This window comes from Anopheles gambiae, chromosome 2 (genome assembly GCF_943734735.2).
Source record: "Anopheles gambiae chromosome 2, idAnoGambNW_F1_1, whole genome shotgun sequence".
NCBI classification, from domain to species: domain Eukaryota; kingdom Metazoa; phylum Arthropoda; class Insecta; order Diptera; family Culicidae; genus Anopheles; species Anopheles gambiae.
The window spans coordinates 25,026,941-25,042,645 of NC_064601.1; the positions used below are offsets into that span (position 1 = coordinate 25,026,941).

Consider the following 15,705-nt stretch of genomic DNA (forward strand, 5'->3'; position numbering starts at 1 on the left):
CGTTACAGGGTTTTCCGGGAGTTCTCATAGCTGTGTGACACTTTATTGACTCTTTCTTTCGTGAATTAGACTCTGTAGCACCCTTGCTGGACGAATCCAATCGGAATCTCCAAGCAGCCTGTCCAAAAAGGGTGCCGTAGAGGCCAATTTCCATCATATGTAGTTCACTTCCTATAGGAAAGAGTCAAGGAAGAGTCCCACAACTATGAGAACCCTATTGGAAAACCCTATATACTGCCGAGTAGCGTTAAACACACAAACACACACACACACACGTTTGTTGGAGGGTTGCAGTCTTTACCATTGCTTTTCATTTTGCTCTCGGACGAAAGTTCGTACTTTTTTTATTAAGATAAAAGAAAATAATAGTTCGTTTATACAAGAAAACCGGTGCGGATTCATAATCCCACCTGTCCGCGCGCTTGGTAACAATGTTCGATTACGCTTGTGGTAGTAGTCGTATTACAGTGGTAGAAAAATATGCCATCAAAGTCTGTCTTTTTTTTTCTTGCAGTAAATGAGAACCGGTGTGTACTTCCACAGCACTGCCTAATGCTGATCTTAAATGTGTTCCTATTGGCATGTTGTACATGCTAGTTATGCGCGTTCCGCGTGCCTATCCTGTTCTCTCTTGCGCAAAGGGCTTTCTTACAACCGTTTGCGGTGCCATACATTGAAGTGATGTGCATTGCCTTAGCCAGTTTGCCTCTATTACGTATACAAAAACAAACAAACATATAAGTGTACGATACCGTGCGACAAAAAGAGTTGTTGTGTTTGTTGTTGCTGTGATAAGAAGTTGCTTGCAGTTGCGCGCGTACTCTAACTACTTTGCTCTGGTTTAGGGTTATTTGAGCTTTTGTTTTTATTTTTTATTTTTTATTTTTTTGGTATCAAACATCTATTTCATTTGCTTTTGGACGTGTAAAATGTTTAAGAGTTGGTTTCACTTTTTTCGTTCTTACGTTCGCCAGGGGATGGCTGTTGTGGTAAATAGTAATTATAATCTTACTCTCTTTCTCTAGTTCCTCTCTCTACCGGCGCACTACTACGGAGTAAAGTTACATTAATTAATCCGCTTCTTCGTTTGGTTTTTGCAATGTTTTTTTACAATAATTCTTATCTCTCTTGTTTGTAGGTTTAGTTTCTGCCTCTTCGCGTTCGTTCCCTAACAGTGAGTGGTGCAAAAAACCGGATATTTGGTGACTGTGTTTTGGAGTGTGTGTGTGTGTGTGTGTGTGAGTGTGTAGGGGAGTGAAAAAACGGTTGTGCATCGTATCGTTAGGTTGCAACGCAAAGAGGAAATACAAAAACACCCGCGCAGATTGGGCTGTGCACAACAACAACAACAACAACACGACACGAGAAAGTTGAAGGAGTAAAAGCTTCACAAAACCCTCGTCCCTTCGCACTATATCCCGCCAGCAGCCCTGTTCATCCCCGCTGTGTCCCCCCATCCGTTGTGAATGCTCACTGTTTCCGGGGTGAGTTTCGAACTTGACGCAACTGCAACTGTCTGGTCGGGGAGGGTTGTTGCTTTTTTTGTTCTCTTTTTGCTCGGGTTCCGCTTCCACTACAACAGCAAGGCACGTATGAATTTATCAAACAATGGTCGATCGAACGGTGTAAATCTGGCACCCTCAAATATATATCTATATGGCGTTTCTTATGTGTGTGCAGTGTGAGTATTAGAACATGTCCTCCTTTTTCTCCTAGTGTAATCGATCTCTACCAATAGTTTCTCTCCTCCGTTCTACAGCATTCGATTGAGGAAATGGGACGAAAGTGCCGCAACCATCGCGCCAACCATATGCCGGAATATGGACGACACGGACGAGCTCTAAAACACATCCACCGCAGGGCCCTACGCCGGAAGTGCCCTTTAGTCTTTCAAGCACAGATACGCACACATACACACATACATACACACATACACCTACACGTACATCCATAGACCTATGCAGACAGAGACACGAGATAACAAATCACACACACACACACACATCATATCGAGAAGACACCGGGAAGGAGGGGCGTTCTGGACCAGGAAGTCCTGAGTCGTTTCGTTCCCCCCCCCCCCCCCACGCTGTTCATTGAGCTAATCCATCTAACTAGTATCTGCGGCCACAATTTGAGAAGGAGGGGGGGGGGGTGCAGGACATCAACATCGATCGGGTTGTGGTGGTGCTCGGTGTTACTCTCTAACTACTACTACTGGCCTGTGCAGGGCGTGTGACCGTGGGGGAAAGGTGCAGAAGGTTGAGCGAGCGGGCCGTTTATGGCGCTAGAGCTTCCAGTGGCCCTTCGTGTCCCGGTGCCGCCCGTTCGCGGTGTACGATCGCACCCTGCCCGTCCGTGATCGTGGCCACCGTGCAGGGCGCTGCCACCGGAGACGCCTGGGATATCACAGCCGTGGTGGAGGTGGCGGTGGTGGCGACGGAGCTGGTAGTGGTGTTGGCGGCCACCGCCGCCACGGTCGAGCAGGAGGACGTCGTCGAGGACGTCGACATCGAGCCGGACGACGACTGGGTGGAGGTGGAGGGTGAGCCCGAGTTGAGCAGGTAGATGCGCACCGTATGCTAGCACTTCGGGTGGAACGTTTTGCGGTCCGGCAGCAGGCAGAGAATGCTGAGCGCCATCACCATGTGCCAGATCGAGTGGACGATGTGATAGTTCTGCTTGGTCTGCAGAAAGGCGAAGCAGACCAGGCCCACCATCACCAGCACGCTGCCGATCGGCAGGTAGAGGGCCAGGTAGCTGCGGGCCGGGAAGCAGCGCTTCGTCTTGCGGCACCGCAGCCCCCAGCTGACCGAGATGAGACAGATGCCGGTGAGGGCGGGCGCCAGAAACACCCACAGCGACTGCTTGTTCAGCTCGGTGCCGAACGCGAGCAGGATCGCGCCGAGCATGTGCAGCAGCGACACCAGCTGGTGCCGGATGTTGGACATCGCGATCAGCGTCACCCAGATCGCGAGCAGCCCGCAGTAGAAGTCGCAAAACTGCAGCACGCCGATCTTCACCAGACAGAAGCTAAACTCTTCCTCGCCCGAATCGCACGCGTGATAGAACGCGGAGAAGAACATCGCGAAGAAGTAGATGATCGCTTCGCTGTGGTAGCCGCGCTTGACCGCGTAAAAGATGCTCGGCAGAAACAGCAGATTGGACAGCGTCAGCATGAGCGAGGCGAGCAGGATCGAGGCACTGGACGGTACCTGCGAATCCTCCGTACAGTCCCAGCCGCGATAGTTGCGCAGACAGAGGCAGGTGGAAAACACGAACCCGCCCGACATGTAGTGGTAGCAGCGGCCGAACCGCCCGCAGCGCCCCGCCACGCACGGGCTGGACGAGATGGTGAAGACGACGCTCGAGTTGCAGGTGCTGTCCGCGACGCCACCCTGCACGCTCTGCTCCGTTGCGTACTTGTGGTGCTGCTCGAACTTGCGCGCCATCTCGTCCGACCGGCCGCCGGTACACTTGGCGTCCATGATGCACTCCTTGATCTTGAGCGTTTCCGTTTCGTTGAGCGCCTGCAGGCAGCCGTCGTCCGCGAGACAGCCGCGATAGTAGCTGAGCCGATCGGCGCACGAGCATGGGGCGCGCATCGCCGCCAGTGTCGCTCGGTAGGAGCGCACGAAGTCTTTCACGCTGTCGATGATGGTGGAGCGGGCGGTCGCCTCCGTGCCGTGGCAGAACAGGCCGAGCGTGACGTACCAGCTGCCCGGCTCGGGAAACGGCACGTGCACCAGGCCCGTGTTCGTGTCCGCGTCCGTGTTGTTGATGACGATGGCGGCCGGGTAGATGTGCCGGCCGTACACACACTTGTCCGGCCAGGTCGGTATGCCCGGTTCCTCCAGGCGCAGGCACACGATCACCGTTTGATTTGCTTTGCCGGCAGGCGCTGTCTTGCCCTTGCCCGCCTCACCAGCGCTCGATGGCGTGGTGCTCGTGGTAGTACTGGACGTTGTGGTGGTGGTGGTCGTGGTGGTCGTCGTCGTCGTCGTTGTCGTCATCAGATCCACCTCCGGCACAAACTCTTCCTGCACGTCGACCAGCTTCTCCGCCACCACGCTCGCATGCTCGTTGGTCGATTCGTGGCGCGCGTCGATCAGGCTGCCCTTGAGATCCTGCCGCATCGCAACGGCAAAGCTAAGCGTCCCGCCAATGTCGTACACATCGTTCACGTCGAACTTCATCAGTGCCGGCACGCCGGCGGTCAGGTTAAGCGTCACCGGCACCGTCCCGTTCACGTCCGGCAGCAGGTCGTAGTCGAACATGAAGAACTCGCGGTACGTTTGGCGCAGCACCGGGTAGCGATCGAAGCTTCGGTTCGGCAGCGATTTGGTGTCGGCCGCGGGACCCTCCGCACTGTCCTCCGCTGCGTCGCCACTCGCGTCGGCAGGCGTTGGATCTTCGGTGGACGGAGTCGTTGGAGTAGCAGCAGCAGCAGCAGCAGTCGATCCTACCCCTGCATCGTACGTATCGTGATAGATAAGCTCGACCGTGTACGCGACCATTTGCGCCTCGGGTGCACCGGCGGTGGTGGGTGCCGCCGGTTGCTGCTTCCTTTCCTCCGGCTCGGTCGTCTCGTTCGGTGTCCGGTAGCCAGGGGCCACGATCGCACCGATGGCGGTGGGCAACGTTTCACGCGCAAAGTCCATATCCACGTAGTGCCAGGCGCCCTCGTGCGGATAGAAATCGATGCTGACGTCCCCCGTCTGGTTCGGGCAGATGAGCGCGTTCTGCAGATAGTTGCGCGCCGTGGGCAGGGCGCTCGCCTGCACGTGGAAGCTCACGTCCGTACAGTTGAAGCAGGGCTGCGCGATGGACAGCCGCCAGGTGACGATCGACACGTTGTGCGGCACGAAGAACTTGAACGACCGCGGTTCCGGCTGATCGGCCGCCAGCGTACCCTCGTACCGGACGTCCACGTTCAGCAGCTGGGGCCGGGCGCTCACGACCGCCATCTCGGACATGAGCAGTGTTTCGCAGGATGCCGCCAGACCTGGTTGGTTGAAAGAAGGCGAAAGGCAAAGAAGAGTAAGAAGAAGAAGTGGGTAAGTGAACATTTTTAAAATATCTGGAATGCTATTTAACACTCTTCGTTGGGCTAAAACGGAAACACAGCGCATCAGACAGAGCCGCAGAGGGAATTGAAGTTAAGTATCCACCAGAACGAACACTGCTTCCCACCGTTCCGAATGTCATTAAAAACTTTAACTACTTCTACGAACGAAAGAAAGTCAGATTTCCGCTTTCTTCTTCATTCGCTTTCTTTTCAACACATTCGCAAACTACCGCTACCGACTGCTACTGCCCCATACTGGTGCCAATAGTGCACGATTGTCGCTACAGTTCAATTTTCAACCTTTCAACAAACCCCGGCTCGTGCAAACCGCGATGGCGCGAGGAGACGCACGGATGGGACACGTCCTTTTTTACTTAGTATTAAAATTTCTTATCACTTCAGTGGAAAAGTTTGTTTTCCACGGTTCCCCGCCCGACAGAGAGAGAGATAGAGGGAAGGTGATGTGCAAAGTCGAGTGTCGAACCACGGGAACCACTCAACTTACTCTGGGACAGGTGAGGTTTGAGCTGGCAAGTGGTAGAGTCGTTGCCATTTCGGTTCGTTATACCATCGCTTTCAAATCCTCGAACCGGTGCAAAAACGTTTATCTTAAATGGGGGAAATGGAATCGAAGAGCTTGTGAGGTGGAAATGGGCGCAACGAGGCGGAGGATAATTTAGCCATTACCAGGTGGGAGGGTTTTGTGTGTGTGTGTTTGTGTCTACTATTCCGTTTCTGCGCCGGGTTTTAAGAGTTAATTTTGCACTTAACGCGTATCACGAGCCGCAGCGGAAGAGAAAACACCCAGCAAGAGTGGAACTTCTGTGCGTTTTTCCGCCAGTTTTCCGTTTCGCATCGCAAAATTCAATTTCGCCCCGTCAGTACGTTGCTCTGTGTTTTGTGGCACTTAATTAATACGCCTTTGTGTCGGCGATTGATTGGAATACGGGTTTTTGTTTTTTGGAAAAGCCGTGTTTCCTTTTTTGTAAAAATGTTACTCTTAGGACGTTCTGTTCAATTTGAATTTAAATATAAATTCACAAGCTTTATGCAAATTATCGAAGCACATTGCTCCGACATATATTGCTGATGATAATGCTCAGCCGTTGTACGTCTCGGTGGTGTAATCGTTAGACGTGCTGCCATTTTCACAATAACGGATTAGTATCAAATCTCTTACTTATACGTGTCAAAATTAGTGACACACAACAAGTTTACCTTGTCTTATCTTACTCGCTCGATGTTTCTATGTATAGGTTTCTATGTATGTATATAGTACTGGCTAGGAATAGGATGGTAGTTATTACGAAACAAATTAGAATATCCCTTTCTCTTCTACTCCAGGGGAGCGGGGGAGGGGGGGGGGGGAGGAGGGGTCGTCAAGCAACGGTCTTTTGACCCTCGAGAGGCTTATAGTGCGGGGCATGCTTATTACTTGGCAAGGATTAAAACAAACATATTATTCTTTTCGTATATGACCATTTTAAATTTTATTTTTACTTATTTTTACAAGCTTCAATCGAGCTTCAATAATAGAAAGCAATTTCGATATAAGCGATTTTTTAAATTTGACAGCTCCTTGAGCAAATTGTACTTAGACCAAGTCCCTTAGATGTAGTGACTAAAACCGACCATTTCCAGCAAAATTATACAAAAATTAGTTATATAGTCTGTTCCCGAGTTACGCAGTTCACGACTTACGCGGATTCGTGGTTTTCTTAATTTAACAGATCAAATGTCAAATCAGTGCACATCGCTTCAAGAATTGTCCTAAGCAGTATAAATAGCATTTTTGCTGATAAATTTAATCCACTGAAAAAGCCAAAAATATAAGAATGTTCTGCACGAATCGTATAAAATAAATGATTAGAGTATGTAAAAGTCTTCTTCTTTTTGGCTCAATAATAACCGTTGTCGGTCAAGACCTGCCCGCCTCTGTACCACACCACTTATGGGGTTGGCTTTCAATGACTTTTGGATTACCCCCCCATAGCAGGATAGTCAGTTCTACGTATGGCGGCACGGTCTATTTGGGGCTTGAACCCATGACGGGCATGTTGTTAAGTCGTACGAGTTGACGACTGTACCATGATACCGACTCAGTACTAAAAGTACTAAATTTAATAAAAACAAACCGAGTAATCAATTGTATTTTGGCCGAAAATCGCGAAATTCGACTTACGCGGATATTCGAGTTACGCGAATTCCTCGGAAACGTACAAACCGCGTTACAGACTGTAATTTGCCGGAAACCCTCGAAAATCGACTTATGCTAATATTCTAGATACGCTCTTCCCTCCGGTCCGCATTAATAGCGTATATTGGGGAATACCTGTACATATTTCACATTATTCAGTTTGTACTTTTGTATTAAAACGAGATTTAAATGTTCACCCGTACGCTAAAGGTAACGCCAAAATGGTCCCCAACAACCTTACTTGCAAAGGAATGCGGCCCGCGAACTGAAAAGTATACTCTACACCACTGATTTGTTCCCAAAGAAAATCCTTCTCTCTCTCTCTCTCTCTCTCTCTCTCTTTATATCTCTGTCTTTTTCGCCCTCTATAGATATGCTAATGTTCTAATTATACTATTTTAATGTCGCGGCTGGAATCCGGCTTTTCCCGTGGCCCTAAAATTAATGACCCACCTATTAGGGGTGTGTAAAACATACGAATGGGTTGACTACCGAGTGTGTGTCTCCCACGTCCCGTAACCTACCCACCTTTCCCCCCTTTCGAGGACTGAGGGAAATCAAGATTTCGGTTCAGCTTTAATTCTACCATCCTGCCGCAGTGACATTGTCCCGCAGAGGATCTGTCTGCTGGTAGGAGCTGGAAAACATAAAAAAAGATCCCCAACCTGAATTTTCACACACGCTGGAATGCAATAATCACCGGTTGCACGTCCACGGCAGCACTGCTCCGCGATTGTGCGGCGTCAAACACACGTCGAATCGGGCACGCGCTAAATTCCGCTTCGACGTATCCGTACCGACCGATTTGGACATTGTTGAATGGTTTCAATTTTCCAACGGCACGCAAGAGAGCACCCCAGCAAGCGCTTCGGGAATGGAACGCCATTTGTTAATTTGATTGAGGGACCGTTCCGGACCGTTCGGGCACACTATTTTAGGGATGTGTCTCAATATCTCGACCTAATTACTAATAATGACAGTCAATCAAACGGCGGTGGTCGGTTTGTGGTCGTTCTTTTGGCGTTTCTTTTTCCCGCTCGCACAGAGCACACAGAGCGGACCATTTGAGGTTGGTCCGTTTCGCTCGACGGCCTGCCCCGTGTTCAGTGGACAATGTTCTCAATCTGCATATTGGAGCATACTATATCGCCGGGCCTGGGCTTGGATTTGCATGGGCGTGTGAATTGAGTTTCTTTTCCTTCCTCTCTCTCCTTCACACACTCCCTCCCTCGCTCTCTATTTGGACGAAATTGTCCACCAGTGGCGTGGTGATTTAATTACACTATTACCGGCCGGTCCCGTGTCCGGTGTGTCATGTTCAAGTACGCCCCTCTTTAAAGGCACACCAAAAGGTGTGCTGTCGCTTTTTGACGGATGATGCGACCCGTTGGCCCGTCTGATTGTACGCGCTCGCTCGCTCGTGCCTGTCCTAGTTTTGGGGGCGGACACACAGTTTTCCCGGAACTCTTTGCCAACTCCGTCACAACAGCGACACTTACCTTGCTGCTCTATCCGCTCGTTGTTCGGGTCGGTCCAGCTGATGAATGCCACGGCGAACCAGTTGCCCGGATGGGGTCCCTCAATGCTTAGCCGCCTCGTCGTGCTGTCCGACTTGAACTGTAGGCTGTGGATTTCGAACCTGTGCCGCCGGTGGAGATAAAACCGGTGAAGCGGGAAGAGATTGCAAAATTGGAAAAAATCGTGATTATTCGACAGGGGTTATTTTTGATGTTTTTGATGGGTGTATGTTATTTTGGGCTTGTTTCTGTGTGTGTGAAATATCCGTTCCCACTCTAGAAAAGTCTGTCTCTACAGTGGCAGAAATCTATATAAGCGAGTCCTGTTTTTTTTAGCAAATTTTGCTATTCGTTGGCTTTCATATTCAAACTTTAGATTTAACGAGATGGTCGTATTTGGTTTTCATGAGTACAACGGCCCTTTAAGTCGGAACTAAATGTACGTTTTAAAAAGGATTTAAATTGTAAAACTGAACTAATTTTTAACTAGCTACAACAAAAAACCAATTTTAATTTTTAACCTTTTTGCGTCATCTTTAATTACAGAGAGAGAGCATTCTTCAGTAGTTGAAATGGTGTTTAATGTTTTAGGTTGATGACGAGATAAGCTTGGTGACGGTATCAAAATAAAACCCAATGGCCAATGGTGTCGTATCAATTGATCCCTTCGTTTCGGCAGCGTACATCCCGACTAGTGATGGGTAAAGTTGGCAAAAATCCGGAGTCGACTCCGATCCGACTCCGATAAATTCGGAATCGACTCCGGAAGGTAGGTCCGCGCTTCAATATCCGGAGTCATTCGGAATCGTCCGGAGCCGTACGGAGTCGCCCGGAGTCGCCCGGAGTCGCCCGGAGTCGGAGTCATCCGGAGTCATTCGGAATCGTCCGGAGCCGTACGGAGTCGTTCGGAGTCGTCCGGAGTCGCCCGGAGTCGGAGTCGTCTGGAGTCATTCGGAGTCGTTCGGAGTCGTTCGGAGTCGTTCGGAGTCGTTCGGAGTCGTTCGGAGTCGTCGGAGTCGTCCGGAGTCGCCCGGAGTCTGAGTCGTCCGGAGTCGTTCGGAGTCGTTCGGAGTCGTTCGGAGTCGTCCGGAGTCGTTCGAAGTCGTTCGGAGTCGTCAGGAGTCGTCCAGAGTCGTTCGGAGTCGTTCGGAGTCGTCGACTCCGGACAACTCCGGTCGACTCCGGTCGACTCCGGACGACTCCGGACGACTCCGGACGACTCCGGACGACTCCGGTCGACTCCGGACGACTCCGAACGACTCCGTCTCCGGGTGGATTTAGTGGTTTCATTTTGCCGGAGTCGGAATCGGATTAACAATAGTCGGAGTCGGATCGGAGTCGTGGGTGCGCTCCATACAGCACATCACTAATCCCGACACTCATTTTCACTCATTTTTCTAACGTACTAGATGCTTGCTATAGTTGTTTCCCGCGGCGTTGTAGGACCCGCCACATCAGATGTGTTGCCATCCCTAGGATTCCGATGTGAGCGCCGTGCCTTTCCCGCTACGGACGGATACAATGATACCAGCCAATGTATGCGCGCATAGGTTTTTTTTGTAATTGATAAGGATTTTTTGAAACAAAATATATTATTGGGCACTAGTTTGATGGCACCATAGTTAAGTCGTACAACCTAACAGTATGCCCCCGTCACATGGGTTGAAGCCCCCTCTGTCTATATTCAAATGGCAGAACTACAAGGAATACATTTGTTGCACCAAATAAGTAGAAGAACAAAACTTTTTGTATTGTTCACTGCAATCAAAATGATTTAGCATCAACAGTATGAAGCTTAGATGGAGGTTGAATTTGAGGCCAGCAGGTGGTATTAAACTTTACTCAAAAGTAAAGATGCACAATTTCTGTCACTGTCTTCACATTCAAGTGCCTATTACATCCGATTTGGAGGGGAATGACTTGAGCCATTTTTATTCAGCACACACTGACTGACCTGTAATGCAAGGAATAAGGTTTGCTTGGGCAAACGGTTGTAAAGTAGTGCACGTAAATTGGCTTGTTAGTCGATGGAAGCGTTATAGTGTGCGAAGGAATTTGTTCGAAAATGGCTACACTCGCCCTTACTGTTTTGTTGAACCCCACAGGTCACCCTCACAAAACCGCACACAACTGGGAAGTAATTTAAATACGAGCTGAAAGCAGCGTTTTCTTTTTTGGCAGCAGCTTTTCGTTGAGCACTGTTCGGAGAAACTAGCGTTCCCGTTTCTGCTGACTTTGAGCCCTCCAACAAACACTCTCCGCCGTCCCGAATGCCCTTGTGCCAATAGAAAAAAGAAGCCAAAGCTCCCATTTCTATTTCCCTTGTTTGAATATGTGTGTGTGTGTGCGGTTAGCCTTGAGTTCACATGACGGACCAGTGGACCCTTGCGATACATCCAAACACAAACCCATCCCCATTCCCGCAAAGGAGGAGACTATTTCGCCCACTGCCATGAGAACACGCTGGCACACTGGCCTGTCCATGTGTCTATGTGTGTGTATGTGTATGCCCCGTGTATGAGTAGAAGAGAGTTTGGCGTGTTCTGGGGCGTTCGGGCTGTAAATCAAATTTCAACGCCATTCGTCTTTTCCAATGCTCGCTCCAGAGTTAAGCCAGGGGACAGCTACTTTCGCCCGTTGTGTGTGCTCCGAGGACTGGCCCGATCGCTATGCAAATATGCTTCCCCGTGTCCACGGCTCCACTACCGACCGACCACCAGGCCAAGTACCTGTACCGGGCGCGCGCGGTCGTTGGCGATGAATTCCGGACGCCAAACCGGCAGTGCATCAGTCGTCGTCATCATCCCCACACACACACACAAACCCACACGTAGGAGAAGGAAAATGGCAAAAGAAAATATAATAATCTAGCACAAAATAGCATTAGCCGTGCGAGGGGATTGGCCTGGCAGCGGCAGAAATAGTAACGAACGGTGGTTGGAGTTTTCTTCCGTCCCACGTCCCACGTACTGCTGTTAGCGTGCATAGATAGACGGGAACGCCACGATTTCCATGGGTTATGATGAGGGTTTTTGTTTTTTTTTTTTGGTTCGGTTTTTTCGGGTTGTTTTTGGCACTTTTGTTTTGCCAAGCGTTGGGCGAGCTAGGGAGAGAAAAAAAAATCCCAGAAAAAAAGAGGCAGTGGCGAAACTACTGGCGTCTCCATCGTCTCATACGGCGGCACTTGGTGGACTTTGGCAAGGGGAGAAGAGTTGCTTTTCGATTCCAAAGCTACAAGTCTTTCACCAGAATGTTGCATCACGTGGTAGTGTGGGGGGGGGGGGGGGGGTCGGTGGGCACTCGTCCCATTGCCGTTGGTAGGGCGATAGGTAGGTGTACTAGCACTCTCACCGAAAAGGTAGATTCGGCGCCCCATCTGCCATCGTCTGCCAAGTGCGCGGAGTCAAACAAATCGTACCAAATCACATAAAGATTTGGGAAGGAAAGCGACGTGTGCGACGCTGTGAGCCACATCCTTCCCACGGTCCCAAATCCCAGTATCAAACGCGCCGGTACGCCTGCCGCGGGGACCACTTCTGGGGGATTCGTTTTTTGATATTCATAGGATTTTGTGTCTTCGCTGCGTCGTCGTCGCGTGTTCCGATGATTTCGGCGTATCGGAATGTGATAGAATTTGTCATTTTTCCATGATCCGATTCACGGGGAAACTCGTTCGTTCGTTCGTTCGTTTGTGCCGTGGGCGGGAGTTTCGGTCTCTATCAAAAGCACTGGCACAGCATGTTTGGGGAGTTGAAATTTGCTTTTCCACAATGTTTTATTTTGCTCGCCAGCGTTATCCCACGCTGCCGTCGTCACTCTTCCGCTTCTAAAGCGGGGATTTTGTTTTTGTTTGCCAAATCCTGCCGGAGCGGGTGGTTTTTGATTTTTCATCCATGACCATGAAGCCGTCCCCAGAAGAGAAAACGGCATACTCCTCACACACATCAGAGATATCATGTAACACGTGTGCTTTGAACTGCTGGCACACGCTGGCCCCGTTCTGTAGGCCAGTTGCGCCTACCCCAACGAATCTTCAACCGAAAGATGAAGCAACGTACAAAACTGCACTAATTAAGTGCGACAGTGTGTGGGGCAGTGAGACAATGACGAATGAAAAACGCTCGCAGCGGATACAATTCCGAGCGAAATGGTTGGCCGACGGAGTGACGGTTACTTCGCCAAGGTTTAGTTCTTTGAAGGTGAGACAGCTTTCGGCAGAGTGGTATTCCGGCTTCCGCTTACAAGCTCACTTCATTTAACGATACGCGGCAAACGGACGTCTTCGGTCCTTCTTCGTCCATCCAGGGAAGGGGCAACACTTGAACTTCCACTTTGAAATCGAAAGACTATAAATTTACGTCAATCCGGCGCTATTTTGCTTTGTCCTGGGGCATTGGAAATTTCCGCCCACCTCGAAACCCTCACTAAATAATGGACAATCCGAACGCCCAGTGGAACGGCTAATGGCGACGTTCCCGGTGCTGGACAGGCAGCTAATCGCAGCCTGGCGCTGCCGGCAGCAGTAAGCAAATTGTTGCTCTTGCCTTCAGCGGTAAGCGTTTCAGCGAATTGTTTGTCCAACTTTTCCGAGTTCCTCTGTGGGTTGTATCGGAAGTGAGGGATGGTGCGAGAGAGGGGGGGAGATCCATCAGGGCGATGAATATTTGGCTGTGTTCCCTCATCGGCTCAAAGCCTCATCGACTACTCATTTCCTGCGCTACGTGTCCTGGGCTGTCTGCTCGGTTCCGTCTGCAGCCCTCCGCCCTCAAATCTCTCCTCCGCTCCTTCTCTGCTGCCCGTAAAGGAGCAACTTTATCGTCCCACTTTTCGATGAAAAGTTATGTTTATACTTTTTTTTCTTTTTTTCCCCACCGAACCATCACCGTTACCTTGCGGATGGTGGAGGATACGCACCATCTTTTATCGTGCATTCCAATTCACCCTTCGGCGGGCGTTCATAGCGGGCGGGAGGGTGGGAGTGCTGGAAGTTTTGGGCAAATAACTTTTCCCCCTTTTCTGTAGGCTCCGGTATAATGGTATAATGTTCCCCCCCCCCCCCCCTCCCCAAATGAAGACGGTTGCCAAAGATGGAAGACGCACACACACACACACACACACACGTGCGCGCACGTTGGCACACATTTATAAAACCTGTGATTTTGTTGTGGCCAACAGCGTTTCCCAGGGACCGCCACACAAACCGTCACACTTTGGGGAGTTTGTTTCACTGTTGATGGAGACGCCTGGACTGAGGCAGTCCGGAGGGGAAAGGAACTGGAGCCTCACTCCCCCTCCCCCTCCCCACCAACCTCGTTAAAGACTTTGGCAAAGTACAACTTTTCGCTGAAATGCGCCTCCACGACGCCTCCACGGGACGTGCTGGTCGTCGTGATGGTACAGTTTGACACGCGTGGGGCCAGAAGCTGCGGTTGACTGATGATAGCTTTGGCAACATTTGTCACGTAATTTTTGATGAGTTTTACTGCGTTTGGGCGCTACCGCGCCCGACCCGGGGCCCCCCTTCCGGCGGTTGTACGACAAGATAGTCAGTTTGCTTGTTACCAGCCAGCAAAACCGACAGTTACCACCAGCAGCAGCGGGCTTCGATCAGCGATCGTGTGTAATGGCGTAAATTACAGCAGCGCACGGCAAGGTTTGATATTCACCCTTTACTGGAAAGGATTCGTTTTTTTAGGGGTTTTTGTAGCGGTTTTTGGGGTTGAAGTGTTTTGATAAAAATTTACAATTTTAGGAGCTGGGTAATTGGTAATAATTCCAAACACCTGGAAACGTGAAAATTTGTATGGGTGCCTTAAGCTGTGTTTTAATGCTTAAAAGGGCTTGTTTGGGGTAGTAGAAAATTCAATGGGCAATGTGTTACAATAATCAGGACTGGTTCTTCTCTTCGTTACAGTTTTGTAATTAAAAAGCCTAGATTATTAAAGAAATGCAAATATTTCAAGATGACGCAACATTCACTGAAGTTGAACATTGTTTAGATCTAACTGGATTATATTGTGCTGTACATACCTATAGACGGTTGTTCAGATCATGAAAATAACACCGTATGTCTGTGCTAACGACATAACAGGAGTTTTCACAGGTTCTCATAATTTTGGGACACTTTCTTGACTCGTTCTTACGTGAAATGTATTTTATGAGGTGGATTCTATATTGGATTCTGTCGCACCCTTTTGGGACAGTGTCATTGGAAATTCCTATTGCGACTATCCAAAATGCGTGCCGGTGAGTCCAGTTCCCATCATAAAAAGTTCATCTTCCATTAGAAGAGGTCAGGAAAGTGTCTCAAAATTATGAGTACTATTGAAGAATCCTGTATAATTATTGCCGCTTAATTTTGCCCTGTTATTTTTCGTCATATTAGCTAGCGTTAAATTTGGTTTAATTTGTTTTGAATTTTTAAAGCGTACAATAGAGTCTTATTATGGTTCAAATCTTGTTGTCGATGTCTCAAATTGAAATTTTTGTAGTTAACAACAGGATTTGACAATTAACATATCTTTATCTATGTCGACTTACGGCAACGCAAAATGCGAACACAAACTAACCAATACGAACGAATGAGGACTAGACGGCACTCAAGGGTTTAATGTTTCCCATTGGGACATGTGGCACACGCACACACACACACGTGCAGCCGTAACTGAACTAATGAAAAAAGTTCGTCCAATTTCTTTGTCCGTCATATTACCACACACTCTCTCCTACCGAATCCTCTCGAAATTCACCCGAAAAAGAAAGCAGAAACAGAAACTTACCGCTCCTCGGCGTCCAGAAAGTGTTTGGGAAATGTGATATTTTCCGGACTGATGACCGGATAGCTTCCCGCTTTCAGGTGCAGCGTAATATCGTTCGGTTTGCAGTTGCGCTCTGCAGTGGGAGAAGGAGAGAAAAGAAAGATCGTC

The 15,705-nt window shown here is 49.4% G+C and overlaps 1 protein-coding gene across 11 annotated transcripts in view; it reads right to left on the reverse strand.

Annotated features, from left to right (window-relative positions):
* Positions 1-307: 307 nt before the first annotated feature.
* The window catches only part of LOC1273288 (uncharacterized), a 79,205-nt gene continuing 63,807 nt past the window's right edge, over positions 308-15,705 (reverse strand). For all 11 annotated transcript variants that reach the window (XM_061651425.1, XM_061651423.1, XM_061651422.1 and 8 more), the window contains 3 exons: positions 15,559-15,670; positions 8,762-8,901; positions 308-5,002 (listed from right to left, as the gene is read on the reverse strand). In XM_061651425.1, coding sequence (XP_061507409.1) covers positions 2,580-5,002; positions 8,762-8,901; positions 15,559-15,670 — 2,675 coding nt within the window. In that variant the 3' untranslated portion in view covers positions 308-2,579. The remainder of the gene's footprint in view (positions 5,003-8,761; positions 8,902-15,558; positions 15,671-15,705) is intronic.